Source organism: Pipistrellus kuhlii, unplaced genomic scaffold (assembly GCF_014108245.1).
Source record: "Pipistrellus kuhlii isolate mPipKuh1 unplaced genomic scaffold, mPipKuh1.p scaffold_m20_p_6, whole genome shotgun sequence".
Lineage (NCBI taxonomy): Eukaryota > Metazoa > Chordata > Mammalia > Chiroptera > Vespertilionidae > Pipistrellus > Pipistrellus kuhlii.
Window position 1 is genome coordinate 1,197,501 of NW_023425562.1, and position 27,885 is coordinate 1,225,385.

Genomic DNA, 27,885 nt, shown 5'->3' on the forward strand with positions numbered 1-27,885 from the left:
GGTTCGATTCCGGTCAAGGGCATGTACCTTGGTTGCGGGCACATCCCCGGTGGGGGGTGTGCAAGAGGCAGCTGGTCAATGATTCTCTCTCATCGATGTTTCTAACTCTGTCTCTCTCTTCCTCTCTGTGAAAAATCAATAAAATATATTTTTTTAAAAATACCACAAAAAAACCAAAACAAAACAAAAAACAAACAATAAAAAAGATGCTTCCTCCAGCCGCACAGGACGGCTCGGAAGAGCAAACCCTGTGGTCACCGCCCGCTTCCGAATGGACAGCGTTTACAGAAGTTTTATTCGTATGTAACACGGCTGCTCCCACCTGACTCCAGCCACGCCAGTGTGCCCAGCACCCTCCTCTCACCGCCCCCCCCGCCTTCCCCCGCCCAGCACCCTCCTCTCACCGCTCCCCGCTCCCCCCGCCCAGCACCCTCCTCTCCCCGCCCCCCCCTTCCCCCGCCCAGCACCCTCCTCTCCCCGCTCCCCGCTCCCTCCTCCCCCCCCCCCCCCCCGCCTTCCCCCGCCGCCGGCGACGCGGGCTCGGGGTGCTGGGCCCGTCCTCCCTCCGCCCAGGAGGCCCCCCCCCCCCGCCCCCGTCCAGGAGGCGTCCTCCCTCCGCCCAGGAGGCCGCCCGCAGGGCCCCCAGACAGACCCCTCTCCTCTGGCTGCTGCTCCCGCTTTAGGACGAGGGGCTTCGGGTTTAGGGGCACTCGGGGCCTCGCCCGCTAAGCGGTGGCTTAAACTCCGTTCCCGGTTCTGGGCCCACGGCCGGTTCTCCCGGGGCAGACAGCGCTCCTGAGCTCAGGCGTGTCCCGTAAGACCCCTGGCTGGTTCTGCGTGTAAACCTTCACTCCGTTTACATACGTTCTCGGCAGCTGCTTAGCATGTGTCTTCCCATTCAAACAGAAGCGCCGTCTGGGGGGGCGGCCACGCCCGGAGCGGTGGGACGGAGCGGGGGACGGGCCTGGGCGCCCAGCTCACCGCCGGCAGCCGCTGGGCCCGCGCGGTGGGCGGCCCGCAGGCTCCTGGCTCCCGCTCCCTCCTGAGGCGGCAGGGTGGGGGGCGGGGAGGGGGGTGGGGGAGCGGGGAGGGGGGAGGCTGCACGAGAGGAAGAGCGAGCGCGGCCAACGAGGAGGCGGACGGCGAGCCGTGCCCGCGGAGCCTGGCAGGGACAGTGTCCCCTCCCCGCAGGCCAGCCGGCGCCCACGGCCCTGGGTCTGAGGCAGGGATTTTAAAAACAGATGTGTACTTTACTGACAAGAGAGGAAAGGAGGAGCGTGACAGAAACACCGATGATGAGAGAGAGTCACGGATCGGCTGGCTCCCGCACGCCCCCCGCTGGGATGGAGCCCACAGCTCAGGCGTGCACCCTGACTGGGAGTCGAACCGTGACCTCCCGGTTCCTAGGTTGATGCTCAACCACTGGGCCACACCGGCCGGCCAGCTGGGAGTTTGAATAGAAAAGGCCAGAAGGCCAGTCCGGGGGGAAATCACTGTCCTCTTGGCCCTGCACTAAGTAACGAGATCTCTGCCGAGTGCGACAGCACAGCCCTCCCTCCCCGTGACCTCCTCACGGGCCCTGCAGGGCCTCGAGGCCGCCCACGCGCTCTGGCCTCCCCCAGCCACGCGGCCACGCCGGCCGGCGAGAGGTTAGGTCGCGGCGCGTTACCTGGACTCGGGGTACTTGGTGAGCGTGGCCAGGCTGCTGGTGTACATGTGGCCGCCCACGTCGATGTGCACGGGCGCGTTGGACTTGGTGAGCTGGGCGGGCGTCGGGATGCCTTGGCTGTTGAGCGGAGACGCGGGCGATCTGGTGATCAGGGGTCTGGACATACTGGGCCGGCTGTCCTAGGGAGAGAGAAGCAAGTCAGACGGGCGTTCTGCGCCAGAGGGCGCGCGCGTGGAGAGGACACGCCGGCGACGGGACCGAGAGAGGCGCAGGCCTGGTCCGCAGCCTCCGGCAGCTGTGATCGGCGCTCGCGGCCGTGGGAGCGGGTGTGAGCAAAGCAAGCTGTCCCGACGGAGGGCGCCCAGCTCGGACCGGGGAGCTGGACTCGTGCTGTCTGCGGCCGTCCTGAGCTCCGGCCGGCTCCAGCCCGGGCCCTCGCACCTGGCGGCTGGCGCTGGCACGCAGGAGGCGGGACTCACTCCGACCGGAGCGCTAACGGCACTCAACACGCCCCCCGCGGGCTGAGGCCTGGGCGCTCTGCCCTCGCTTGGCAAACGCCCTGAACTCCCTGCCCCTGGGTGCGTGCTGACTCCCCAGCCCCACAGGTGTTTCCTTCCATCTTATCTTTTATGTTGTTATTATTATTATTATTATTGTTTAAATGTGTTTGTGGATTTCAGAGAGGAAGGGCGAGGGAGAGAGCGACAGAAACATCCGTGATGAGAGGGAATCATGGATCGGCGGCCTCCTGCCCGCCCCCCACGGGGGATGGAGCCCGCAACCCGGGCCTGTGCCCTGACTGGGAATCGGACCCTGATCTCCCGGTTCACAGGTCAACGCTCACCACTGAGCCAGGCCGGCCGGGCGGACAGGTGCTCTGCGAGGACGTGAACGCTCCATCCTCCCACGTGGCCCACGGGGGGCGCTGAGCGGACGGGCGGGAGGGGGGCGAGTCCAGCAGCTCTAACTTTGATCTGGGGCCGAACAGCTGCCCCCACATCATTCACTTTCCCCTGGGGTCCACTTAAGAAGACAACGAACCAGAAATCATCGCAAAGAGAACACCTCCAATCCAGACGCCCACTGAAGCGATGTGAAACGCGCTGTGAAAGCCGGAGAGCCCTCACTACTCCCTCACGGGGCCACCGATCCCCTACAGAGCCCCGCCGTGACACAGCCCGAGTTCTCTCCGCTCCTCTTCCCCACGGCCTCGCCCGGCTCCCGGCTCCGGCGGTTACTTTCACTCTGTCTGCGGCGGCCGGAGCCTGGGCCTCTGTGCCGATCCCCCACCTCACACCTGCCCCTCACCACCCCCGCGGACAGCGGGGCAGGCCGGGGCCGCGGGCAGGGGCGGCCGCTAATGAGCCGGCCCCTAACGCCGCCTCCCGCCCGCCTCCCGCCCCCGGGCCCTGCCCGCCGCGCGCACACTGTGCGCTTCAATGACTTCATTTGTGCAGAGCGCGCCCCGCCTCCCGTCAGGGCTCTGTCAGGCTGGACTGTCACCGCCTTCGCCGGGAAAGGAGCAGGTTCCGGGGAGATCTCCAGAAAGGCTGGTCAATGGGAACAGGCGCACCTGCACCATTCGATGTAATTCCTATCCTCCGATCAGGCAGCAAAGGGATTTCACACCATCCCGACTTTCCCGCAATTCCAACCTGGTTTAAAGTACATGTGCCCCACACATGTACACACATGTGCACACGTGTACACACACGTACACACATGTATACACGCACACACAAACACACGCAGCACCGTGCTAGATGGCTGGCTGGAGCAGAGTGCTGTGATGGATTCTGTGCAGACAGCTGGCCACCCTTTAGCCGGGTGGGGGAGTCTGGCCCTCTGGCGTGTGAGGCCTGGAGCCCTTCGGTCCGGCCCCGCCAGGGCACGGGGAGGGGGGGTGAGGAATGTCTGACCACAGAGCAGGCTGCTCGTTAAGCTGATGATGGTGAGGCCCACGGGTGCCAGGATAACCCTCCAGGGCGCAGACGAATCAGCCTCGGAGTCCGGGACCGGCCTCCGTGGAAACGCAGTCGCCTGGGGAGTGTCAGCTCGGGCCCACACCATCCCGCCGGCCTCAGCCGAAGGGTTTTGTAGGAAAACGTCACGTGACCGACCACGTGACTCCATCGCTTCGCAGGGTCCCCACCAGAACGCCCGCGTGTTCCGTGGGAGGCCTCGCGTGTTCCCCTGCACTCAGTGCGCACTGGGCTCCCAGCAGGTGGCGGCTCTCTGGTCCCCACGGGCTCTGAGCAGCAGAACGACCCTGGGGAGAGGGAGAGACCTTTTCTGACTGCACACGAGTTAAAAGAAATGGGAGGCCCAGAGGCCTTCAACATGGCCGGCTCAGAGGGCAGGGCTCGCCGCCTTCCCCCTCTCTCTAAACATCAACGAAGGCACATCCCGGGTGAGGATGAGGAAGAAAGTGAAGCAGCGTCGAAGCGCAGGCCGAGGCCGCTTTCCCAGAGTCTGAGCAGCCGCCACGACACGTCCTGGGTCAAACCCGCCACACGCTCCGGGGCCAGGGCCGGTTCTGCTCCGCTTCTCCTGTGCTTCCCGGGCTCGGGCATGTTACCTTTGGGAAAGTCTGAAGTGGGTGTTTGAAAAGGGAAAGACGTCTTGCCCAATCCGATCAACGAGCACACGCTGGGCACGCTGCTCCGTCACCTTCCCCATCAGGCCTTTCCGGCCGTCGGTCCGCGGAGGGTGGAACGGAGACAGAGACAAGCCTGCACCTGCGACGGCACGTCCCCTCGTCCCCGCAGAGGAAGTGCCCACGGGCGTCTCCGGGTGACACAGACGGGGCGGGCATCCCGATGGCACACGCCCGGGGCGGTCTGCCCTCTGCCCCTCCCGGCCCCTCGCACCTGCTCGCCGGCCGCCGGCCCTGGAGCCCGCAGAGGCCTCCGGGGAAACCGGAAACCTCGGCGCCCGGCGAGGCATTATCGCCTCTCAGAGCGGAAGCTGGATCCGGCCCGTAATGACCTGATGATGGATGTCCTGACAGCCCCGCTGGCCGCTGCTGGGCTCGGCTAAGGTTACTCGCCCCGAGGCCGCGGCTCTGGCGTTCCCCAGGGGGACGATCTGCCTCCGTCCACCCACTGGCCTCCCCTGGCCGGCCCCCCAGGGCAGAAGGCAGGGGCCAGGCTAGGACGAGACCCCCTGCCCCGGGCCCTTTCCTCCCCCACCTGCCCTGTAGCTCCTCCTCTAACTGCGGCCCCAGATGTGAACGACCGGACTCTCTGCCTCTGAGCAGACAGTAAACGGGACGGGCTGGCTGCTTGGACGCGGCCATAAAAACTCCTCGGCCAGGCGTCCAGCCAGCGCTGCTGCCCTTAACCGCCTCCCTGGGAACAAGACCCTCCGAAGAGTCTCAGACCCATTGGCTAGGCCAGCGGTCGGCAAACTCATCCGTCCACAGAGCCAAATACCAACAGCACAACGACTGAAATCTCTTTGGAGAGCCACATTTTTTAACCTTAAACTTCTACTGCCACTTCTTACAAACAGACTCGCCCAGGCCGTGGTCTTTTGTGGAAGAGCCACTCTCAGGGGCCAAAGAGCCTCATGTGGCTCGTGAGCCGCAGTTTGCCGACCACGGGGCTAGACTTTTTTGCATTAAAAAACAAACAAACAAACAAAAACGAAGAGACACAGGTTTGTGAACACTCTGGCTCCCTCTAATGCGCACAGTAGGTGTGCTCAAAAGCGCGTGCGCACTCTGGTTCACCAGTTTAGCAGACGCTGCTGGGCGCTGCGCGCTGAGGGAGCTGAGAGCCGAACCCGGAAATGAGCGACAGGCACAGTGAGTCCCTGCTGGTGAGAGCCCCGTGCAAATAAACATTTCACTTTATTTTTATTTTATTATTTTTTAAAATTTCTTTATTGATTAAGGTATCCCATATTTGGCCTCAACCCCCCATTCCAATCCCCCACCCCTCTCCACTCATGCAAGCCAGAGAGGGTCGGACCTGCATCACCACCATTTGCCCACCGTCCAGAACTGAAATATCATGGCTGACATGTGCACATAAGGAACTGTTTGACAATGAAATTGGGTCTCAAAAGAACTGTTGGCCGAGAAAGAAACTCACTACAGACTGATCCATATGCCTTTCAGCAGAACGGTTATTGCTTGTCTCGTTTTTTATTCTTATATTTGCAGTAGGACATGATCTCACTCATGTGGGGGAAATGGTGAACAACATAGGCTGATGACCGAGAACAGACCCAGAGAGAAGGAGCCATGGGTCAGACTGTTGGTCAGAAGGAGGGTGGGGATAAAAGGGAGAGATCAACCAAAGGACTCGTGTGCACACATAGGAGCCTAACCAGTGAGTGGTCATTTTATTTTTAAAAATATGTTCTCATCGATCTCAGAGAGGAAGGGAGAGAGAGAGAAACATCCATGATGAGACAGAATCACCGATCGGCTGCCTCCTGCACGCCCCACACTGGAGATGGAGCCGACAACCCAGGCCGTGCCCTGACCCGGAGCCCAATCATTACCTCCTGGTTCATAAGCTGATGCTCAACCCTGAGCCCTGCCGGCTGGGCCAAATAAAAAGTTTTAAATCAAGCCGAAACTGGTGTGGCTCAGTGGATAGAGCGTCAGCCTGAGGACTGAAGGGTCCCAGGTTCGATTCCGGTCAAGAGCATGTACCTTGGTTGCGGGCACATCCCCAGTATGGGGTGTGCAAGAGGCAATTGATGGATGTTTCTCTCTCATTGATGTTTCCAGCTTTCTATCCCTCTCTCTTCCTCTCTGTAAAAAAACAACAACAAAAAACAAAAACAAAAAAACCTCAATAAAATATATTTTTAAAAAAGTTTTAAATCAGCTTCTGCTCTCAGTGCCCTGGGTATCGATCGGCTTTGCTAACGGGACCGTTTTGGGTTAGAGTCCCCGGGCACAGCAGGAAACGCACTCTTCCTGGCGCTGAGAATCCAGGCCGTGGTATTTTTAAGGGAGACATCCCTGTATTTGGGCACTCCGCCTCACCGGCTGGCAGCCCCGGGCTGACCCAGTTCCTTTTAAAGGGGAAGACGCCGCGCTCCCGGTCGGACTCCGATGGGGCTTCCGAACCCAGACACGCTCCCGGGGATTGGGGACCACAGGCCACGTGTCCAAGGGGTCTGGCCCCGGCGGGCGATCTCGCCGCCCCGCCCGCCCCGCCCGCAGAGGCCCGCGTGGCGCCCGGCGGCCGCGATGCTTTTCTCGGCCCCGATGGCTCACACCGTGTGATTTTAAAAGTGAAAACCACCGAGGTCCAATGTCTTAGGAAGGTGCCACGTCAGGAGGTCGGAGCTGGAACGGGAAGTTCCGGGGGGGGGGGGGCGTCCTGAGGTGAACGGCATTCCCAAGGGTGAGTGGGGAACACACACCGACGCCCAAAGAGCCGGCGCAGCCTCCGGACAGGCCCCGCGTTCTCGGCCGCGAGGAAGAGCGGGTTCTGATCAGCCAGCGTGCCACGGACAGGGCGCGGCCACGGACAGGGGCGGCCACGGACAGGGCGCGGCCACGGACAGGGGCCACCACGGACAGGGGCCACCACGGACAGGGGCCACCACGGACAGGGCGCGGCCACGGGCAGGGGCCACCACGGACAGGGGCCACCACGGACAGGGCGCGGCCACGGGCAGGGGCCACCACGGACAGGGCGCGGCCACGGACAGGGCCACCACGGACAGGGCGCGGCCACGGACAGGGCGCGGCCACGGACAGGGCCACCACGGACAGGGCGCGGCCACGGACAGGGGCCACCACGGACAGGGGCCACCACGGACAGGACGCGGCCACGGACAGGGGCCACCACGGACAGGGGCCACCACGGACAGGGGCGGCCACGGACAGGGGCGGCCACGGACAGGGGCGGCCACGGACAGGGGCCACCACGGACAGGGCGCGGCCACGGACAGGGCGCGGCCACGGACAGGGCGCGGCCACGGACAGGGCGCGACCACGGACAGGGCGCGGCCACGGACAGGGGCCACCACGGACAGGGCGCGGCCACGGACAGGGGCCACCACGGACAGGGGCCACCACGGACAGGGCGCGGCCACGGACAGGGGCCACCACGGACAGGGCGCGGCCACGGACAGGGGCCACCACGGACAGGGGCCACCACGGACAGGGCGCGGCCACGGACAGGGCGCGGCCACGGACAGGGCGCGGCCACGGACAGGGCGCGGCCACAGACAGGGGCCACCACGGACAGGGCGCGGCCACGGACAGGGCGCGGCCACGGACAGGGGCCACCACGGACAGGGGCCACCACGGACAGGGCGCGGCCACGGACAGGGGCGGCCACGGACAGGGCGCGGCCACGGACAGGGCGCGGCCACGGACAGGGGCCACCACGGACAGGGCGCGGCCACGGACAGGGGCCACCACGGACAGGGCGCGGCCACGGACAGGGGCCACCACGGACAGGGCGCGGCCACGGACAGGGGCCACACCACGGACAGGGGCCACCACGGACAGGGGCCACCACGGACAGGGCGCGGCCACGGACAGGGGGCCACCACGGACAGGGGCCACCACGGACAGGGCCCGGCCACGGACAGGGGCCACCACGGACAGGGGCCACCACGGACAGGGCGCGGCCACGGACAGGGCGCGGCCACGGGCAGGGCGCGGCCACGGACAGGGGCCACCACGGACAGGGGCCACCACGGACAGGACGCGGCCACGGACAGGGGCCACCACGGACAGGGCGCGGCCACGGACAGGGGCCACCACGGACAGGGCGCGGCCACGGACAGGGCGCGGCCACGGACAGGGGCCGGCCACGGACAGGGGCCACCACGGACAGGGCGCGGCCACGGACAGGGGCCGCCACGGACAGGGCGCGGCCACGGACAGGGGCGGCCACGGACAGGGGCCACCACGGACAGGGGCCGCCACGGACAGGGCGCGGCCACGGACAGGGGCCACCACGGACAGGGCGCGGCCACAGACAGGGCGCGGCCACGGACAGGGCGCGGCCACGGACAGGGGCCACCACGGACAGGGGCCACCACGGACAGGGCGCGGCCACGGACAGGGCGCGGCCACGGACAGGGGCCACCACGGACAGGGGCCACCACGGACAGGGCGCGGCCACGGACAGGGCGCGGCCACGGACAGGGGCCGCCACGGACAGGGGCCGCCACGGACAGGGCGCGGCCACGGACAGGGGCCACCACGGACAGGGGCCACCACGGACAGGGCGCGGCCACGGACAGGGGCCACCACGGACAGGGCGCAGCCACGGAATCGAACCTGGGACCTTTCAGTCTGCAGACCGACGCTCTATTACTGAGCCACACCAGTTTCGGCCAGTCCCACTTTTTAACAATTTGTCCCGCGACCTGAGAAATCCAGACTTTTTTAAACCGCCGTGGGACGCGGGATAAATGGTTAAAAATGGGACCGTCCCGCTTTGGCCAGCTCATCAGATGCCAGCGTGGCCTGAGAGCACCTCACGTCCCTCCAGAATAGAAAACGTTGTTCGGATGGTAAGAACGGGTGCTTCTCAGTAGCTGAGGAGTTTCTTATCGGCAGAGTCAGTGCGATCTTATCAAAGACGAGCTGAGCGAATCGACATGCGAGCGGGGCGGGGTGGTCTCCACACGCACACGGCAGACGGGGGTGTGTGTGTGTGTGTGTGTGTGTGTGTGTGTGGAGAGGGAGCCGCGGGGCGGAGGGGTGTGTGTGTGTGTGTGTGTGTGTGTGTGTGTGGAGAGGGAGCCGCGGGGTGTGTGTGTGTGTGTGTGTGTGTGTGGAGAGGGAGCCGCGGGGCGGAGGGGTGTGTGTGTGTGTGTGTGTGTGTGTGGAGAGGGAGCCGCGGGGTGGAGGGGTGTGTGTGTGTGTGTGTGTGTGTGTGTGTGGAGAGGGAGCCGCGGGCGGAGGGGTGTGTGTGTGTGTGTGTGTGTGTGTGGAGAGGGAGCCGCGGGGCGGAGGGGTGTGTGTGTGTGTGTGTGTGTGTGTGTGTGTGTGGAGAGCGAGCCGCGGGGCGGAGGGCTGTGTGTGTGTGTGTGTGTGTGTGTGTGTGGAGAGCGAGCCGCGGGCGGAGGCTCTGCCCACTGGGCTTCCTCCCGGGGGCGCCCGGAGGGAACTGTCAGGTGTCAGCGACCCTCCTCTTCTGGCTCTGGGGTCATTCTGGTTCTTTTTGTTGTTTTTCGTATATTTCTATTTATTTCAGGGAGGGGGAGTGACGGGAGAGAATCATGGACCAGCGGCCTCCTGCACGCCCCCCACTGGGATCCAGCCCGCACCCCGGGCTGCGCCCTGACGGGAATCGAACCCTGACCTCCTGGTGCCAGGCCGATGCGCAGCCCCGGAGCCTTCAGCCGGGCTGTTTCTGGGTCTCAGCTGCCTCAGTCCCACCTGGAGCACACGGCCCCGGGACTGGCAGGTCACCAAGGTGGGTGCACCGCCGGCCCCGGCTGCACCCATGGCGGGAGCGCGCGTCTGCCTGTGGCCGGGCCCCGCGGCCGAGCACAGCCTGTGGCACCCGCCTCGGGGCGCGGACTGACGGGAGCTCAGTCACCGACCGACGGAACCTCCTGCCTCAGACCAGGTGGGAGGGGCGGCCTGCGAGCACAGGTGAGGGGGAGAGAGAGAGAGAGGAGAGAGAGGAGAGAGAGGAGAGAGAGAGGAGAGAGAGGAGAGAGGAGAGAGAGAGAGGAGAGAAGAGAGAGAGAGAGAGGAGAGAGAGAGAGAGGAGAAAAGAGAGATAGAAGGTAGAGATCTCCGTTCGTCTCTATCTATGGAGATCTCGTATATGAGAGAGTCGTAGATGCGAGAGCTCATCTGTAGCTATCTCTATACTCATGCTCTCGCTCGCTATTCACGACTCGATAGTCTCGCTCTGCTCTCGCTCTGCTCTCATCTCTTCCTCTCGCTCTACTCTCTCCTCTCTCTTCTCTCTCTCTCTCTTCTTCTCGTCTCTCTCTCTCTCTCTTCGCTCCACTCTCTTTCTCCTCATCTCTCTTCTTCTCTCTCGCTCTCTCGCTCTCTCTCGTCTCTCTCTTGCCTCTCTCTCTCTCTTTGCTCGCTTCTCTCTCTCTCGCTCACTGCTCTCTCTCTCACTCTCGTCTTTCTCTCTCTCTCTCTCCTCTTTCTCCTCCCTCACTCTCTTCCTCTCTTCTCCGCTTTGCTCCTCCTGTCACCCCCAACCCCCACTTTTACAGCCCAACCCTGCCGCGGCCAGGGGATTGAGCCTAAACACGGGACCGCAGCCCGGCGGGGGCTCAGGGTGGGCATCCACCTAGCGACCAGGAGGTGCCGGCTCAATCCCGTCCGGGACAGGCCGGGCTGCGGGCTCCTGCCCCAGGGTGGCGCCTGCAGGAGGCAGCCGGTCCGTGTTCTCTCATCACGGACGTGTCTCTCCCTCTCCCTTCCTCTCTGACATCAATAACATCTATTTCCAGAGAACCAGGCAGACCCTGACCCCGATGGAGCGGTCAGGACTGGGGCTCACTGTAGAGGGCGCTCACCAACGGTCCAGCTGCGGGCGGAGGTGCGGGCACCAGGGAGCCGCAGATGCATCAGCACGGAGGCAGTGGTCACGCACCCGTTCCCCCACCCCCAGGACTCGGTGAACTCTGCTCGGACTGCAGCTCCCGGGAGTGAGTCAAGGCTGGGGCGGGCCCGGCTGGGAGCCCAGTGACTGCGGCTCTGAGGTCCCTCCAGCCGTGCGCTCACCCCGCCCCCCTCGGGCAGGGCGGGCCTTCTCCCTGCCAGGGGCCACGGGAGGGTTATAACATCGCCACGGCCTGGACACCGTCACCCGCTTAACCATCAGCCTGGCCTACCGCCCCACAGCTCACTAACGCCCCCTGGGCCTGGGCAGGGCCAGACCGAGTGACCTGGGGGCCTCACGTGCCCCACCCCTGCTCAGGGCAATCCCCGCCACGGCCCTTGGACTGGTCACCCACCCGTCCCGCCGTCAGAAAGAAAAACACGCACCATCCGGGGGCTAACAGGCACGGTGTCCGCTCCGGGAAAATCGGAGCCAGGCCGGGCGGTGTGCGGATGGGAGAAGCGGCCGCCCCGCACAGAGAGACCGGCACGGGGCAGGCAGGCGGAGGCGGGGGCTGTCGCTGAGGCTTAAAGGAAGGACAAGGCGGCCCTCGGCCCTCCGGTGACTCTGACCCCCGCCCTCCCCCTCAGCTCCGGGGGGTGGCCCGGCCGGTGGGGGAAGGCTGGCCAGCACCAGAGGCAAGCCCAGTCCAGAACGGAGGAGGGGTCTGGTGATGACACGCGCTCAGAATTGCCCTGGAGACCGGCCGAGGGGGCCCGGGGGGGCCTGAGACCCACTCCCTGGACCCCAGGGGCCGGCGCAGCCTGGCACCTCGCAGCACCCCCAACGCCGGCCGGGCAGCTTCAGGCTGGATTCCCAGGGGAGCCAGGTGGGTGCTCCCGGCTCCCTCTCCCACCCCCGTCCGCACAGACCCCCCTCGGCACAGACAGACCTCCATGTAAGGCCCTGATCCACCGCCCTCTGACGGGACGCGATGCACAAGCGCCGCTCAGCGGCACCGCCGCGCTGACACACGGACACGGAGAGACGGCACGGACAGCCGGCGGGCGCTCCCTCTGCCACGGAAGGACCGTTTCTAAGCGAAGGGAAATGTCTTATGGGATCATCTTACGAACTACGGCTCCTCTTCACAAATCCTGTTTGGAGACACACGACGAACACGCCAGCGGGGCCTGCATGGGCAGAATGAGGCCTGCTGCTCCGTGCCTCAGTTTCCCCATCTGTCAGACGACCTTGAGAATGCCTCTCACGATTATTGTGAGAAACTGGTAATTCAGGTAACAAGGTAGAAAGTTACAAAAAGCATATGCCTAGCGCCCGAAATAGAACTGAGAATAAAAGTAAGCTATTATTTTTAATGATGGCTTTTAAAAATATATATTTTATTGATTTTTTACAGAGAGGAAGGGAGAGGGATAGAGAGCTAGAAACGTCAATGAGAAAGAAGCATCGACCAGCTGCCTCTTGCACACCCCCTACTGGGGATGTGCCTGCAACCAAGGTACTGTACATGGCCTTGACCGGAATCGAACCTGGGACCTTCTAGTCGGCAGGCTGACACTCTATCCATTGAGCCAAACCGGTCTCGGCTAATGATGGTTTTAAAGACTTTATAAATGATCATTGCTATCTTAAAACAATGTAAAGGTTATTTTAAAGGGCTATTTACAACATACCAGTTTATACATACACTGATTGCCAGATTATTATGATCTCTGAACGCATAATCATCTGGCCACTCGGTGTCTATTCTATATAATAAAAGGCTAATATGCAAATTGTCTCCCTCAACCAGGAGTTCAACCAGCAGGCAGGCCGGCCAACCCACGTCCCTTCTCCCAGGCCAGGCTGGCTGGACCCCACCCATGCACAAAATCATGGACCGGGCTTCTAAAACACACACACACACACACACACACACACACACACACACTGAGTGGCCAGATTATTATGGGTTCAGAGTTCATCATAATCTGGCCACTCCGTGCATATTGCTCATACGGCCATTCTTGCTTATTTAAAAATTTTTAAAATTTTATTGTTGAAGGTATCACGCCCTTCCCTTCACCACCCCCCATGGGCCCCTTCTAGCCGCCCCACCAGCCTCTCTCCTTTCCCAATTCCTCGTCTCCCCGAGGTTCTGAGCTCGGGAGGTCCCGGCCTGAGGTACGCTGCGCCGTACACGGCTCTGACCGTGGGCTCCAATCCCCACGTCCCACCAGCTGTGGATGGAAAACGTTCTTTCCAGCCCACGGTGGGCGTCTGCGGACGTGGAGGGCGACTGCCTGTGTGGACACACGCCGCGCGCGCACACACACACACACACACACACACAGGCGTTGGTGCCCGTGGGAGGGCGTGTCCAGAACCAACCCCCCACGGACACTGAGGATGACTGCACCCAGCAACTTCAACTCTGCAAGCGTCACCTTCACCGCCGAGAAAAGATAACATGCATTACCGGGTACACGTGTGCGTCCACAAGCTTCTGATATATTCACCACCGAAAACAATAGCCAGTAAATACATTTTTCCTGCTTGTGCTTTATTCCCTAATCTGTTTAAGTCTTACAAGTAGTATTTTTTTAAATGTATTTTTACCGACTTCAGAGAGGAAGGGAGAGGGAGAGGGGGATAGAAACATCCATGATGGGAGAGAATCATGGATCGGCTGCCTCCTGCACGCTCCACGCTGGGGATCAAGCCCGCAGCCCGGGCCTGTGCCCTGACCGGGCACTGAACCCTGACTCTGGGTTCACAGGTCGATGCGAGCCCGAGCCAGGCCCGCCGGGCACTTGTCTGCTTTGAGGGCACTCTGGTTAGCGCGTGTCTGTCCGTGAGAAATGAGGACGTCGCTGTGCTCCAGGCTGGGCCGTCAGGGACAGCACACAGTAGGCCTCCAATAACACTGCTGGGGGAGTGGACACCGGAGAGACCTGGGGCCGTCCTGGGTTCGCCGTTGTTCCTAGCGGTGCCTCCGGGGCAGGCGCCTCCCTCTCTCCAGCCGGCAGGACCGTCCGGGGACTAGACGGGCTGTGCACACGCAGGACGTACAGGAGCGTGTGACACACAGTGTGGGGGCCCCCAGCAGGCACCCCGATATCCCCCATGGCACGCTGCTTCCTTTGAATTCCTGTGCGGAGGGCACCTGCCCGGCCCAGCCAGCCTGCAGTCAGAGCTGACGGCCTCTTTGCTAACTGACCCCTCCGCGTACACGCCTCTCCGAGGGCACCCAGAGGCCTGGCCCTGGTCCCTTCCCACTCTCTCCGTCCTGCCCACGTCTCCCGCCCACCGCTTACCTGGCTGCTAGGTTTTCAGAGCGGCTGATTCCTCCCATTTTTCCGAGCCGCATGTCCTATGGTCTGAGCATCCTACACGGCCATTCTCTCGTGTGCACACAGTTAAGCTGGTTTTCCTCCTGTTAATCCCCGGCTGGTGCTAGTTTTGTGTTTTTTTTTTTTTGTGTGTGTGTGTGTGTGTGTGTGTGTGTGTGTTTTTACAAACATGTATGGAGCCATCGCACAGAAAATCTGATAACTATACAGACTCTGTTGGCAGGAACCATGTTTTGATGTGTGTGACTACCTATGGTTGCACTTTTTTTCCTTTTTAAAAAAATATATTTTATTGATTTTTTTTACAGAGAGAAAGGGAGAGGGACAGAGAGTTAGAAACGTCGATGAGAAAGAAACATCAACCAGCAGCCTCTTGCACACCCCCCACTGGGGATGTGCCCGCCACCAAGGTACATGCCCTTGACCGGAACCGAACCCGGGACTTCAGTCCGCAGGCCGACGCTCTATCCACTCAGCCAACCCAGTTTTGGCCTTGTGCTAGTCTTATTACTTTATTACCAGCCCAGCCGGTGAGAACTACAGAAAGGCAAGAGGGGGTGCGTCTCTCCCCTCCCCATCAGCACGTGCCAGCCGCCGGCACGCCAGGGGGGGCGTGCTTCAGGATGAGACTACACGGGTAGCCCAAGTCCACGCAGCAGGTGGAAGGCCAGTCACCTGACTTCGGTCACACTTCACAACGCACACACCACCGGCTGGCCTCAGCTCTGGACGGGGGAGACTCAATGTGCAGGACCCGATGATCTCTCTGCTGAGCAGAGAGAGTGACCAGAACGGCACAATCTCTCTCGCGTCAGCCCCTAACAGAGCACCTCTGTCTGAGGCAAGGCATTGCCGGAAAGTCCCACGCCCTTTACTGCATCTGGGTAAGATCTTCTCCGGCTGTCAAGTGGCCACAGCATGCTTTAAACACCATTTATTGAAAAAACAAATCCCTGCTCTGACCAGTGTGGCTCAGTGGATAGAGCGTCGGCCTGGGGACTGAAAGGTCCCGGGTTCGATTCCGGTGAAGGGCATGTACCTTGGTTGCGGGCGCATCCCCGGTGGGGAGTGTGTAGGAGGCAGCTGATGGATGTTTCTCTCTCATCGATGTTTCTAACTCTCTATCTCTCCCTCTTCCTCTCTGTAAAAAAACCAATAAAACGTTTTTTGTTTTTTTTTAAAAAGAAAGGAATCCCTGTCATTTATAATCTGCTCATATGTATTGCTTTTAATGATCAACGCTTAAAAGATCCTAGTTTATATTCCCTATTATTAAGATATTTGCTTATTCAGAGAAACTTAGAAATTTGGGGATTTACTGGTATAATTCTAATGAAAATGATAACTAGAGAGACAAATTCCATTGTTGATAATCAGGAAAAAAAAATCACATTGTATATCTTTTAATGACATGGGTACTTTTATTGAACACTGAAGACATTAACGCTTATGTCATTTCAATCTTTTCTGTTTGAAATCTACTCGTTAGCTCAAAATTAGCCCTTTCAACGTTTTATATGGAGAATAAATGATCCTCCTCACGATAATGCCGAGGAGCGAGTAAGAGCTTGAGGACACAATTTTATTTTATATTTAGTGAATGGCACACTGGCCCCAAGAAGGGGCTTAGAATTTAATATGCATTTTCCTCTAAACTCCAGTTTTCATTATTTGCCTTTTGATCCTCATCATTTTAGTCTTCCCACTATGTCTTTACCTATTCCCATTCTTTGCCTGTTTATAACAACGCTGTGAACTTGGGGACCCCCTGTCCTAGCGTCAGAGAGGAAACGGAGGGTCGGCTGTAAACTGTTAGAATCCCTCTCCCCGTCCATAACATTTAACCGACAGACGCTGTTTGTGAAAAGCCCTCGCCGTGGGCTTTTACTGACCACGGGGGGAGGGTGCCCGCGTCCCACCTGCTGACAGGCTGAGCCACCTGCTGGCCCCAAGGCCTTGGGAGAGGGCTCACAGGGGCTCTGCTCCCCCCGCCCCCGTCCCCCGAGGCTGCGGAGCCTCAGCTGCCCACCCCGGCCCTCCTTCCCGCCGCCCGCCCTGGGTCCCTTTGGCTCCTGTGTCACTGGTGCTCCCTCCCGGCCCGCCACGTCCCTCCCCAGGGCCAGGGGCGCCAGGAGGACAGGTGCTGGGCAGGGCGGCCGAGCAGCCGGGGGGCCTCCGGGAGACGGTCACTGTGTGTGTGTGTGTGTGTGTGGGGGGGGGCCTCTCCCCACACAGCACCTCCATGTAGTCAACTCACGGTGGAATATAATGAACAACATAAACTGATGAACAAAGACAGATCCAGAGACAGAGAAACATCACTCAGACTGTCAAACCTAAGGGACGGTAGGGGAGGGCGGGGGTAAGGGGGAGAGATCAACCAAAGGACTTGTGTGCATGCAGATGAGCCTGGCCAGTGGACACAGACCACGGGGGCGGGCCATGAGTGGGAGGTGGGGGGTAATGGGGGAATAGGACTCATATATAATACCTTAATCAATAAAGAAGTTAAAAATAATAATACACACACACACACACACACACACACACACAAAACCCATTCTGTGCTAAGACAATGATGTGATAGAAAAGATTTTACACACTTTTTTCAAATCGCAGCTCATGAGACTCGGAGGACCGCAGGCCCTGGCCTGGCCTCTACCTCCACCTGAGGCCGCTGGGCCAGGCCCTCGGGGCCCAGGTCTGGACGGCGATGAGACCGGCTTCTCAGAGCGGCCGTTCCAGTCCCAGGCCCAGCCAGGCCCGGACCCACACGGCCGGACGGAACGGGTCCGACAGCAGAAACCCTGGGCCCTCCAACAGCCCACTTCCGTGAGGGCTGTTTCCAAAAGACCTTAAAAAGACTCCTCTGGGACGTCCTTACTCACACGTTCTTTTCTCTGGCTCGCTGCATTGTATGTAACACACAAAATGTGTTCATCGACGGCCTATGTCATCAGCAAGGCTTCCAGTCAACAGCTGGCCATTGGCAGCTAAGTTTTCTGGAGAGTCGAAAGTCACTCACGATTTTTTTATTGTGGAGGGGATATGAGGGGGGAGGGAGGTGCCCATAACCCCTGCATTGTTCAAGGGTCAGTTCTATTCTATTCTGTTCTCTGCTTTTTAATTTTATTCTGTGTGGGCTATTTTTTAAGATTAAATATAGTTAGAGATGGAAACACCCATGACAGGAGAGAATCACGGACCGGCTGCCTCCTGCACGCCCCACACTGGGGATCAAGCCCACCACCTGGGCCTGTGCCCTGACCGAGAACCCAACGCTGACCTCCTGGTTCCCAGATGGACCCTCAACCCCCAGCCCACACCGGCTGGGCCTTCCCTGTGTCTTAACCAGCTTCCTCTTCCTCACGAGGCACTAGGAACGCAGGGAAGGCAGGGAGGGGTCTGTGGTGTCCCCTTTTCCCGGCGGCATGCTTCCATGGAGCAGGTGACAAGGTCCCTGGGATCCACAGACCCTGGATTCCGGAGCAGATGGCCTGGTGTGGCGGCCTGCCGGGTGCCAGGCCTGCGGGTGAGCCGCACCTGCTCACCTGGGCCGCCTCCTCCGTGAAGAGGAAGGAGCCGCCGGATCTCCCTGAGGGCTGGTGACCGAGGCCGCTGCTCGTCCGGAGGCTCTGTGCCCACAATCTCCTGGGAATCTTGTTGGGCTGGATCGGGGGACAGACCGGCGGGATTCCACACCATCGATAAGCTCCGGAAGGCCGCGGAGGCCGCGGCACAAGGTTATCTAACCCGGCGGTCGGCAAACCCATCAGTCCACAGAGCCAGACACCAACAGGACAACGATGGACATGTCTTCCGAGAGCCACGTTTGCTAAACTTAAACTTCTTCTAACGCCGCTTCTTCAAAACGGACTCGCCCAGGCCGTGGTGTTTTGTGGAAGAGCCACAGTCAAGGGGCCCAGGAGCCGCGTGTGGCTCGAGAGCCGTGGTTTGCGGACCACGGATCTGACCCTCCAGCTCAGAGTTAGAGGCTATTAGTAAGGATGACCCTCTACCTGCCCCATCGCCGCAGAAGGGCGAGAAGGTGAGACGGTGACCTCAGAACGGCCGCAGGGATCCGCTTATCTCCACGGTCCCGGCTGCGGGCTGAGAGGGAGGGTGTGGCTGAAACGGGGGAGGCGGCGGCCCTGAGTCACCGGACAGGAGACGAGGAGCGAACACTGAACCCGCAGGAATCGGTGTTGACAATCTGCCCAACTGGTCTTGACATTCTAATTGGCACGTGAATTACTCACAAGCAACATCCATCTCTGTCACAGTCAGCATTCTTCCTGAATTCCTTTCCTTTTTCCCACAAGCGCTACCTGATTCTCTCTTAGACCTGTCCGCCTTTCCGCGAGCACACGCCCGCCTCCGTCCTCACCCAGACAGTCCTCACCCGGCCAGTCCTCACCCGCCATCCTCACCATCCTCACCCGCCATCCTCACCATCCTCACCATCCTCACCAGGCCATCCTCATCATCCTCACCATCCTCACCCGCCATCCTCACCATCCTCACCGGCCGTCCTCACCATCCTCACCATCCTCACCAGGCCATCCTCATCCTCCTCACCATCCTCACCAGGCCATCCTCATCATCCTCACCATCCTCACCCGCCATCCTCACCATCCTCACCCGCCATCCTCACCATCCTCACCCACCATCCTCACCATCCTCACCCGCCATCCTCACCATCCTCACCCGGCCATCCTCACCATCCTCACCAGGCCATCCTCACCATCCTCACCAGGCCATCCTCACCATCCTCACCATCCTCACCAGGCCATCCTCACCATCCTCACCGGCCCCCCCCCACCATCCTCACCCGCCCATCCTCACCCCTCCCTCACCATCCTCATCCAGGCCATCCTCATCTCCTCACCATCCTCACCCGGCCATCCTCACCATCCTCACCATCCTCACCCGCCATCCTCACCATCCTCACCTGCCATCCTCACCATCCTCTCCCGGCCATCCTCACCCGGCCAGTCCTCACCCGCCATCCTCACCATCCTCACCCGGCCATCCTCACCATCCTCACCATCCTCACCCGGCCATCCTCACCATCCTCACCATCCTCACCCGGCCATCCTCACCATCCTCACCATCCTCACCCGGCCATCCTCACCATCCTCACCATCCTCACCCGGCCATCCTCACCATCCTCACCATCCTCACCATCCTCACCCGCCATCCTCACCATCCTCACCCGGCCATCCTCACCATCCTCACCCGCCATCCTCACCATCCTCACCCGCCATCCTCACCATCCTCACCATCCTCACCCGGCCCTCCTCCCCCTCCTCACCATCCTCACCATCCTCACCATCCTCACCCGGCCATCCTCACCATCCTCACCCGGCCATCCTCACCATCCTCACCCGCCATCCTCACCCGGCCAGTCCTCACCCGCCATCCTCACCATCCTCACCCGGCCATCCTCACCATCCTCACCCGCCATCCTCACCCGCCATCCTCCCCATCCTCACCCGCCATCCTCACCATCCTCACCATCCTCACCATCCTCACCCGCCATCCTCACCCGCCATCCTCACCATCCTCACCATCCTCACCCGGCCAGCCGTCCTGCGGGAGGAGGCTGTGCGGGCGGCAGGTCGGTTCCCAGGACGAGGCAGGAAGGGCGACATAGGACTCAGGGTTCAGGTAAACGCATTTCCGTTCTCCTCAGCAGCAAATACTTCTCTTATTTCTTGGATGGGACTGAACCGGTAGTGAGCTGACCCAGATGTGGGTTCATATCCATTTAAAATAACACACCTGAGTACAGACCGCAATGTGCACGAGTGAAGGTACAGATGTCCCCGGAAATGTCCGCCGTAAAGCATTACCTTTTAACTTTCTTTATTTTTATCTAGTTTTGATATTTAATGAGGCCAAAACCTTGCCAATGAAACCACTTGCCCAGTGGGGAACAGAGAATTTACGGGGATCCCCGGTATGAGAGCCAGGCTAGTAGGAAAGAAGTTACGTCCTTAATGTTAATGAATTCAGTTTCTCCACCGATGTGAACTTTCCTAAAGCAGAGCAAACATCTCCCGCAGCAGAAAAAGAAGTGCAGCCACAAACTAACAGTTCAAAAATCAGGGCTGGCTGGTGTGGCTCCGTGGTTGAGTGTTGACCTGGGAACCAAGAGGTCGCTGGTTCGATTCCCGGGCAGGGCAGGTGCCTGGGTTGCAGGCTTGATCCCTGGGGCGCTGCCCCCTCCTGATCAGTGATGTGTTTCTCTTGTTGTCCCTCTCCCTTTCTCTCTCTAAAAAGATCAATAAAAATGTATTTTCATCGATAAAAAAATCAGGAAAATATCCATTTTAAACAGAGCAGTTATCTTAATAAGCTCCAGATAATCATTGTAAAAAAAGTTCTTACACCAGCTTAGTTAAACACACTACTCCTTCACATTTATAAAAGTCTATATCCATCTTTTTAAAAAGTATATACACACACATATGTGTGTTTAAAATACATTTTTATTGATTTCAGAGCGGAAGGGAGAGAGAAACATCAATGATGAGAGAGAATCACTGATTGGCCCTCCTGCACACCCCCTATTGGGGATCGAGTCTGAAACCCAGGTACCGGGAATCAAACCGTGACCTCCCCATTGGCAGGTTGTTGCTCAACCACTGAGCCACACCAGCCCAGCCGTATCATCTTTAAGTGGAAAGATGATACCCCACGCCCCTGCCTACTCTTCAAATGCAAAACAAAACTATCCATGAAAGGATGGAGTGCTCCTTTTCCCTCCCAGCCCGCAGCACCGGGACCGAGTGAGACTGGCCTCCAGGGGGCGGTCAGGAGGGATGCCCACCCCACCCCACGGGAGGCCGCCCGTTTCCAGCTCCGGCCCCTGGGAGGACACTGAAACAGGAGCAGCAGCGTGCCCCGCCGACTCCGGGATCTTTCCACCAACAGACTCCCCGATCGGAAGGCCTCAGAAGCATTTCTGGCAATAATCTGGGGTAGGGTCAAGTGAGTGCGACTGACGAGCGGCGGGTCACAAGCTGGGCAACGCCTCCACGCGCATCCCGGGAGCCCACGCCCACACTCGGCGACAGCACGGCGGTATTTAAAACCGGAGCTCCGAGGAGCGTTCCGCGTCTGTGCGCGTGGCGTGGTCCAGACGGCCGTGGGAACCCGGGCAGGCACAGCGCCGTGGGACGCGGGGACCAGCCGGGAGGGCGCAGAACAGGCCACTGCACCCTGGGAAGGCACCGTGCGAGCCGGACCACGTGGCCGCCACCGGGAGCTGCGCAGCTGCCCCCAATGGGCCAGCTCAGGTGACAGCGCCCGAGGGGGGAAGGGAACTAGGCCTGCCCGCGGCGTGGCACAGGAGGAAGAGTTAACGAGTGAATCAGTTAGGGCCGCTGTCGGCAAACCCATTCGCCAACAGAGCCAAATGCCAGCGGGACAGCGATGGGCATGTCTTTGGAGAGCCACATTTTTTACACTTAGACTCCTTCTAACGCCACTGCTTCACAACAGACTCGCCCAGGCCGTGGTGTTTTGTGGAGGAGCCACCCTCAAGGGGCCAAAGAGCCGCATGTGGCTCTCGAGCCGCAGTTTGCCGACCACGGAGTTAGAGCAACCATCACATCCACCCCCAAAATGAAAAACAAAACCCAGACACTTCACGTGAGTGAAAATCACAAACTCCGTCATCTTTGCTAATAATCCTCAGGCACACTCACTGTTCAGCCAGTCCCATACAGGCCGCTCACTCACTAACATGCCCTCGAGAAGAAGAGCCGACGCACTCAGATATAGGGGTGGGGAGCGTCCGGCCCTCGGGCCCCCTAAGGCCCCTCACACTCTCTGGCCCCCCCTGCCGACATCAGGGGGAGCCCACTAAATGTCCGGCCAAACCGGTCAGGCCAGTTTTAAGCGGATGGCATTCTGGACGGCCCTCGAATGATCTATCCACACCGCCCTTGGCAGGAACAAGGGTCCCAGGCCCTGACAAGGAGCAGGCTCCTCGCTCTTTGAGAGGCTCACAGTGCGGGAAGGGAACAAAAGCACGGGTGTGGCGGTGTCAGCGAGGAGCTCAGAGCAGCATGGGCACCGTGGACTCCGGGGACGCGGCACGGGGGTCCCGGCAGGAGTGAGGTTAGCAGCCGTGTTGGTCATTACGTGCCGAGGACTGGACAGACAGGCACCTGGCATTCCCCGGGGCTCACGGCCAGCTGAGGAGGTGGCCGCCTGGAGCTGTGCCCTGTGCCAGGCATCCATCCCAGGCGATGCCGGGACCTCAGCCGCTCCCGTGACTTAACAAGTAGACGCAGGGAAAGTGTAATCGCAGCTTTTCACGGGAACATGTGTTCTAGGCTTGGAAGACTGGGAGCTCCACAGTGCTCACTGCAGGCTGCCCGAGCATCTCTCACCGCCGACTTCTAAAAACTCACTCTACCGTGAGCGAGACGCTGGCTGTTAGCTATGCGCAGAGAGAACAACTTTCTGTCCTGCTTTTAACCACCGGGGACTTAGGTGGAGAGCCCAGGGAACGAGGTAACCAACAGATGGGCGCTCACGTGCATACTGAACTTGGGAGTTAACGGACAGCCCAGGAAAAAGCAAAGGATTAGTCTTCAGGTTTACAGAGAGGATGTGTTTCCCTCAGTTAAAATACAAGGCTGTGACAGAGACTGCACTCCTTAAAACAAAAGAGAGCCAGCTCATCACTGGAGGGCTGTGCGGGGGGCCATGTCTTAGGCCATGATTCTGTGAGGACACTGGTGTCGAGAAGCCAGCAGACAGATGTGTGGAGACGGACTGTTCCTTCATTATTCCGAGCAGATGCACACTTCCATAAACACCCGTGCGCTTCTCATTCTTAACCAGGGGCTATTCTGAACCGGGACATTTTAACATTTTAAGGGCTTTTACTTCAGGAGAAGAAATGTGAACGTTTATGCCTGCTTTCAAAGAAAAAGCAAACCCAAATTCTCCAAAGAGAAAAAAAATTCTCCTCCTTCAAGCAGGGGTAGGGAACACGGGCCCGTGGGCCATATAAGGCCCGAGAAGTCCTCGGGCCTCGCCCTGCCGAGGCCCGAGGGGGGGTTTGTTAAATGTTTGACCAAATATAGCAGGCCGGTTCCTGAGCTGGTAACTCTGTACGGCCCGTGAGCGGGTTATAAATATCCGGACGGCCCTGGGCAGGGAGAGCGGCTCCCCACGCTGCCCCCAGCCCGCCTCGGGCGGTCAGAATGCGCCCGCACGCTGGGAGCGCAGAGAGGAAGACACACAGGCCTGCCGCTCGGTTAGATTCCCGTCCACAGCCTCGCTCTCGGCTGGCCTCGAGCTCGCTGATTCGCTGGTAAATGTTTGAAAGGGTCAGTGTGTCCAGAACTGGAATTTCCACTTTGGAGAAAGCACAGAGGTACCTGACAGGTTCCTGGAGGGCCTGCCCCGCGCGGCGCAGGGGCGGACGGGCGCACACAGGGCCCAGATGCCCTCGCTCCGGCAGGGGGGTGCCGGTGAGCCTCGGTGGCAGAGCCGGGCCAGAGCGCGGCCCAGAGCCCTCCTCCCTCCCGGTTCTGATTTGGAGAGAAGCGTCTCTAAATGCCGCTTGAATAATGCGAACAGGCTCCTCCGGGAAAACCCCAGGACAGCAGCCGCCCTCCACGGGAGCCCCAGGCTCACCGAGAACGTGGCGCTGCGGAGAATTAAGTGTTTTTAATGTTAAAACACGGCCCCGGGGACTCTCCCCCTCCCCACGGGGGGGTCTGAACTTGTTCTTCAATAAACCTCCACCTTACAAAACAAAACAAAACAAAACAAAACAAAACAAAACAAAACAAAACTCTGCCCTGATCTTCGATGAGGCCCAGAGAGGGAACCCGTTTGTCCCAGGGGCTCAGCTTCTGGGCCCAGCCCTTTCCTTTGGGGTTCTGCTGCCTCCTCTGCCGGGTGTTACTCCCCTATAATTGCAAGCCTTACCTGCCCCCCTCCCCATCCGGAGCCCCATGGGCTGGGGCAGACAGCAGCGCCTGGTGCCCACAGGGCCGATGCCCCAGGCTGGCCTCCCCTCCACCTGACAGTAGATTTCACAGTGACTGCCCCCACCCGGCACTCTGTTCAGCTACGTGCTCCTGGCACTCTGCGGCCAGGCCCTCCGCGCCCGCCCCGCCCCCTCACAGGAAGTGGGCTTGGCATGCCTTCCTTCTCCTAATTTATAACCGGTGCTCTAACTTCTGTGCTCTAACTTCTGGTGAACAGTGCAATAGACTTAGGATACTCGGCCTCCACACACCCAGTTCCTAATGGTACTTTCTGCACACACTTTCCAGGTCGCTGCTTCCTCCCCGCACCCCCTGCCTTCCCCGGAGAGGCTGTGGGCGCACCCCCTGCCTTCCAGGGAGAGGCCATGGGTGGTACCACCCCCTGCCTTCCAGGGAGAGGCTGCGGGGAGCTCACCCCTGTGTTGTGCGAACTTTGCAGGAAGGCTGCCGGCGGTGGGTGGCCTTGGGGTTACCAGGGCGCGGCCCTCGCACCCTCTCGGGGCCAGGTGTGAACTTTCCTGAAAAGCACCCGGAGGAAACCGAACCCGGGTCCCCGCCCGCCCCGCAGGCCAGGCCAGCCCCCTCCCGGGGCCCGCAGGCCAGGCAGAGCGGCCGTTACCTGGGCGGGCGGCGCGGCGGGCGGCGGGGCCGCGGAGGGCGAGCCGGCGCCTCGGGGCCCGGCGGCCTCGGGGAGGAGCGGCAGGGGGTCGCGCTTCACGGCCACCCCCGCCGCGGCGTCGGGCTCCGGGGGCCGCAGGCACAGTCTCTTGGGCGGAGAGGGGCCGCGGGGGTCCCCGGGCGCCGCCGCCGCCGCCTCGTACAGCGCCGCGCGCTTGGGCGCCGCCGCCTCGGGCTTCACGTCGGGGGGCGCGGCCAGGCCGTCCTTGGGGAGCGCGTAGGGGTCCCCTGGCGGGGGGCGCGGGTGCTGGAGGTGGAGGTGGGCGGGGTGGCGGGCCGCCCCGTTCAGCGCCTCGGCGGCGGCGGCGGCGCAGTGGGCGGCGGCGTGGGGGGCGCAGCAGCCGTGCCCCGCGGCCGGCGCGCCCGGCCGGGTGCCGATGCCCGCGATGCTGTGGAGCGTGGCGATGGACACGGCGCCGATGCAGTGGTTGGTGTAGGTCTTGGACAGCTTGGCCGCCTTGGACAGCATCTGCATGCGCGTGCCCAGCAGGTTCTTGCCGATGGCCTTGTTCTCGTACCAGGTGGCGTCCGCCTCGCCGCAGTGGTCGCGCGGCCGCTGGAAGAAGGCGCGGCACAGCGGGTTGCGCTTGGCCAGGTACTTGACGAAGCTGGCGTAGGGGCACAGCTCCGTGCCCGTCTCGTACATGCGCGGCAGGCTGTCCTCATCGCCCGCCTCGGCGCGCTTGCGGCCCCAGGACGACGAGCGCGACTTGTGGTAGGGCCCCTGCGCGCGGAAGTACACGAAGCGGCGCCCGTCCTCGTCGGCCGCCAGCCCGAAGGAGCCCTCCTGCAGCTCGCGCTGGTTCTCGCGGCCGCGCGTGCAGAAGTACATGCAGGTCTCGAACCAGACCTTGTTGAGCAGCCCGAAGGGCGTGCCGGCGGCCAGCGCGGCGGACGCGTAGAGGCGGCGCAGGTCGGCGCGCGTGATGGCCTGCTTCTGCACCACCGGGCCCGCGCCCTGCGCCTCCAGCCGGCGCAGCACGGCGGCCAGCGCCAGGTTGGCGCCGCGCAGCTCGGGGTCCTTGGTGAGGTCCAGCGTGCGGCAGTGCGGCGGCTCGTTGAGGTAGCGGTTGAGCGAGCTGCGGATGCTGATGAGCGAGGACTTGCTGTAGAGCTGGCCGCTCTTGGAGCGCGCCTCGGCGTAGAAGGAGCGCAGCGCGCGGCACAGCGCCGCCTTGTCCATGCTCTCGAAGTCGGGGCTGTGCGCCTTCTCGCTCAGGTACTCGCGGAAGATGCGCACGGCGTAGCGGGTGGCCAGCCGCGTGTTCTCGCTCAGCCGGGCGCGCTCGGGGCGCGGCGGCGGCGGCGGCGGCCCGTCGGGGGGGTCGGGCTCGGGGGCGGCCCCGGGGGGCGCGCGGGGCGCCGGGGGCAGCAGCCGCGGCGGCGGCGGCGGCGGCGGCGCCTCGGGCTCCTCCAGCAGCGCGGCGCCCGGGTCCATATCGATCCTGCGGACCGGCTCCGGCTCCTCCGGCTCCAGCTCCTCCCCGGCCGAGTCCTCGGGCTCCAGGCGCTCATCCCAGTCCAGCCCCATCTCCTCCTCCTCGTCGTCCTCCTCGTCCTCGTCCTCGTCCTCGTCCTCGTCCAGCCCCCCGCCTCCGTCCTCCTCCTCCTCCTCCTCGTCCCCCGTTATCTGCACCTCCTGGATCGCGTCCTCCTCCTCCTCCTCCTCCTCCTCCTCCTCCTCCTCCTCCTCCTCGCCCGCGCTGCAGTCGTGCGGGCGGCCCCGGCGGCGCCCCCGGCCCCGCGCGCGGCGCTCGCGCTCGGCCCGCTCCCCATTGTCCTCGGCGGCGGCCGCGGCGGCGCCCCAGTCCCCGCGGCCAGGCACCCTCGCCATGTTGCCGTCTCCCCGCCAGTCCCCGGGCAGGGCGCATGCGCTATATTGGACCGCGGCGGAGCGCTTTTGTGTGTAATGACCTTCAGCTACCGGAGGCCCGCCGGCTCTTAAAGGGGCCGCGCCACGGCGGCGCCGCGCGCGGGGGGCGGCGCGGGCCGGGGGGCGGGAAGTTGGCGGCGCGGGGCCCGGCGGCGGGGCTGCCAGACCCTCTCCCCCGCCCACCCCCGCTCCCGGAGAACTTGGCGCTGGGCGCTGGGCGCTGGGCGCTGGGGGAAGGGGTGAGGGGCGGGAGGCGGCGGGGGCCGCGCTCCGCACTTACCTCCGGCGGCGGCGCGGGCCGGGCGGGCGGCGGGCGGCGGCCGGTCTAAGTGATGCCCGAGGCGCGGCGCCCCCTCCGCCGCCCCCGCATGGCCCCGGAGCGGGTGCGGGAGGCGCTGCGCCGCGGAGAGGCCGGCGCGGAGGCCGGGCTGGGCGGCCCGGAGCGGCGGGCGCGGAGCGGCGGGCGGGGCGCGGGGGCGGGGGCGGCGGCCCGCACCCTGTGCCCGCGGCAGGCGCCGGGCGAGGCTGGGAGCGAGCGGGCGGGCGGGCGCTCCCACCGCCCCGCTGTCACCGCCCGGGGCGCGCCCGCGGGGCGGGCAGGTCGGCGCGGGTCCGGCGGGGGGAGGGCGAGGGCGGAGGGGAGGTGCGGGAGCGGCGCCCGGACCCCGGGACCCCCCCCCCCCCCCAGGGCCCGGGCGAACGGACACCGCGCCCGCCGCCCCCGCCCGGCGGGGAGCGGGACTGGGGGCCCGGCCGGCCCGGCCCGAAGGCGGCG

The 27,885-nt window shown here is 62.1% G+C and overlaps 1 protein-coding gene and 1 non-coding gene across 3 annotated transcripts in view; both read right to left on the minus strand.

Annotated features, from left to right (window-relative positions):
• Positions 1 to 27,511, minus strand: part of KCTD1 (potassium channel tetramerization domain containing 1) — a 42,334-nt gene extending 14,823 nt beyond the window's left edge. Inside the window, exons 1-2 of one of the 2 annotated variants that reach the window (XM_045574394.1) lie at positions 27,391 to 27,511; positions 1,670 to 1,848 (exon numbers count right to left, since the gene is read on the minus strand). In XM_045574394.1, coding sequence (XP_045430350.1) covers positions 1,670 to 1,833 — 164 coding nt within the window. In that variant the 5' untranslated portion in view covers positions 1,834 to 1,848; positions 27,391 to 27,511. Of the gene's footprint in view, positions 1 to 1,669; positions 1,849 to 25,178; positions 27,204 to 27,390 lie in introns of those variants that run through there. The other variant, XM_036418572.2, reaches the window with a different exon arrangement.
• On the minus strand, positions 14,706 to 14,843 carry LOC118708577. The gene has a single exon (XR_004984643.1). It is a non-coding gene; the product is annotated as a small Cajal body-specific RNA 14 (non-coding RNA).
• Positions 27,512 to 27,885: the final 374 nt, after the last annotated feature.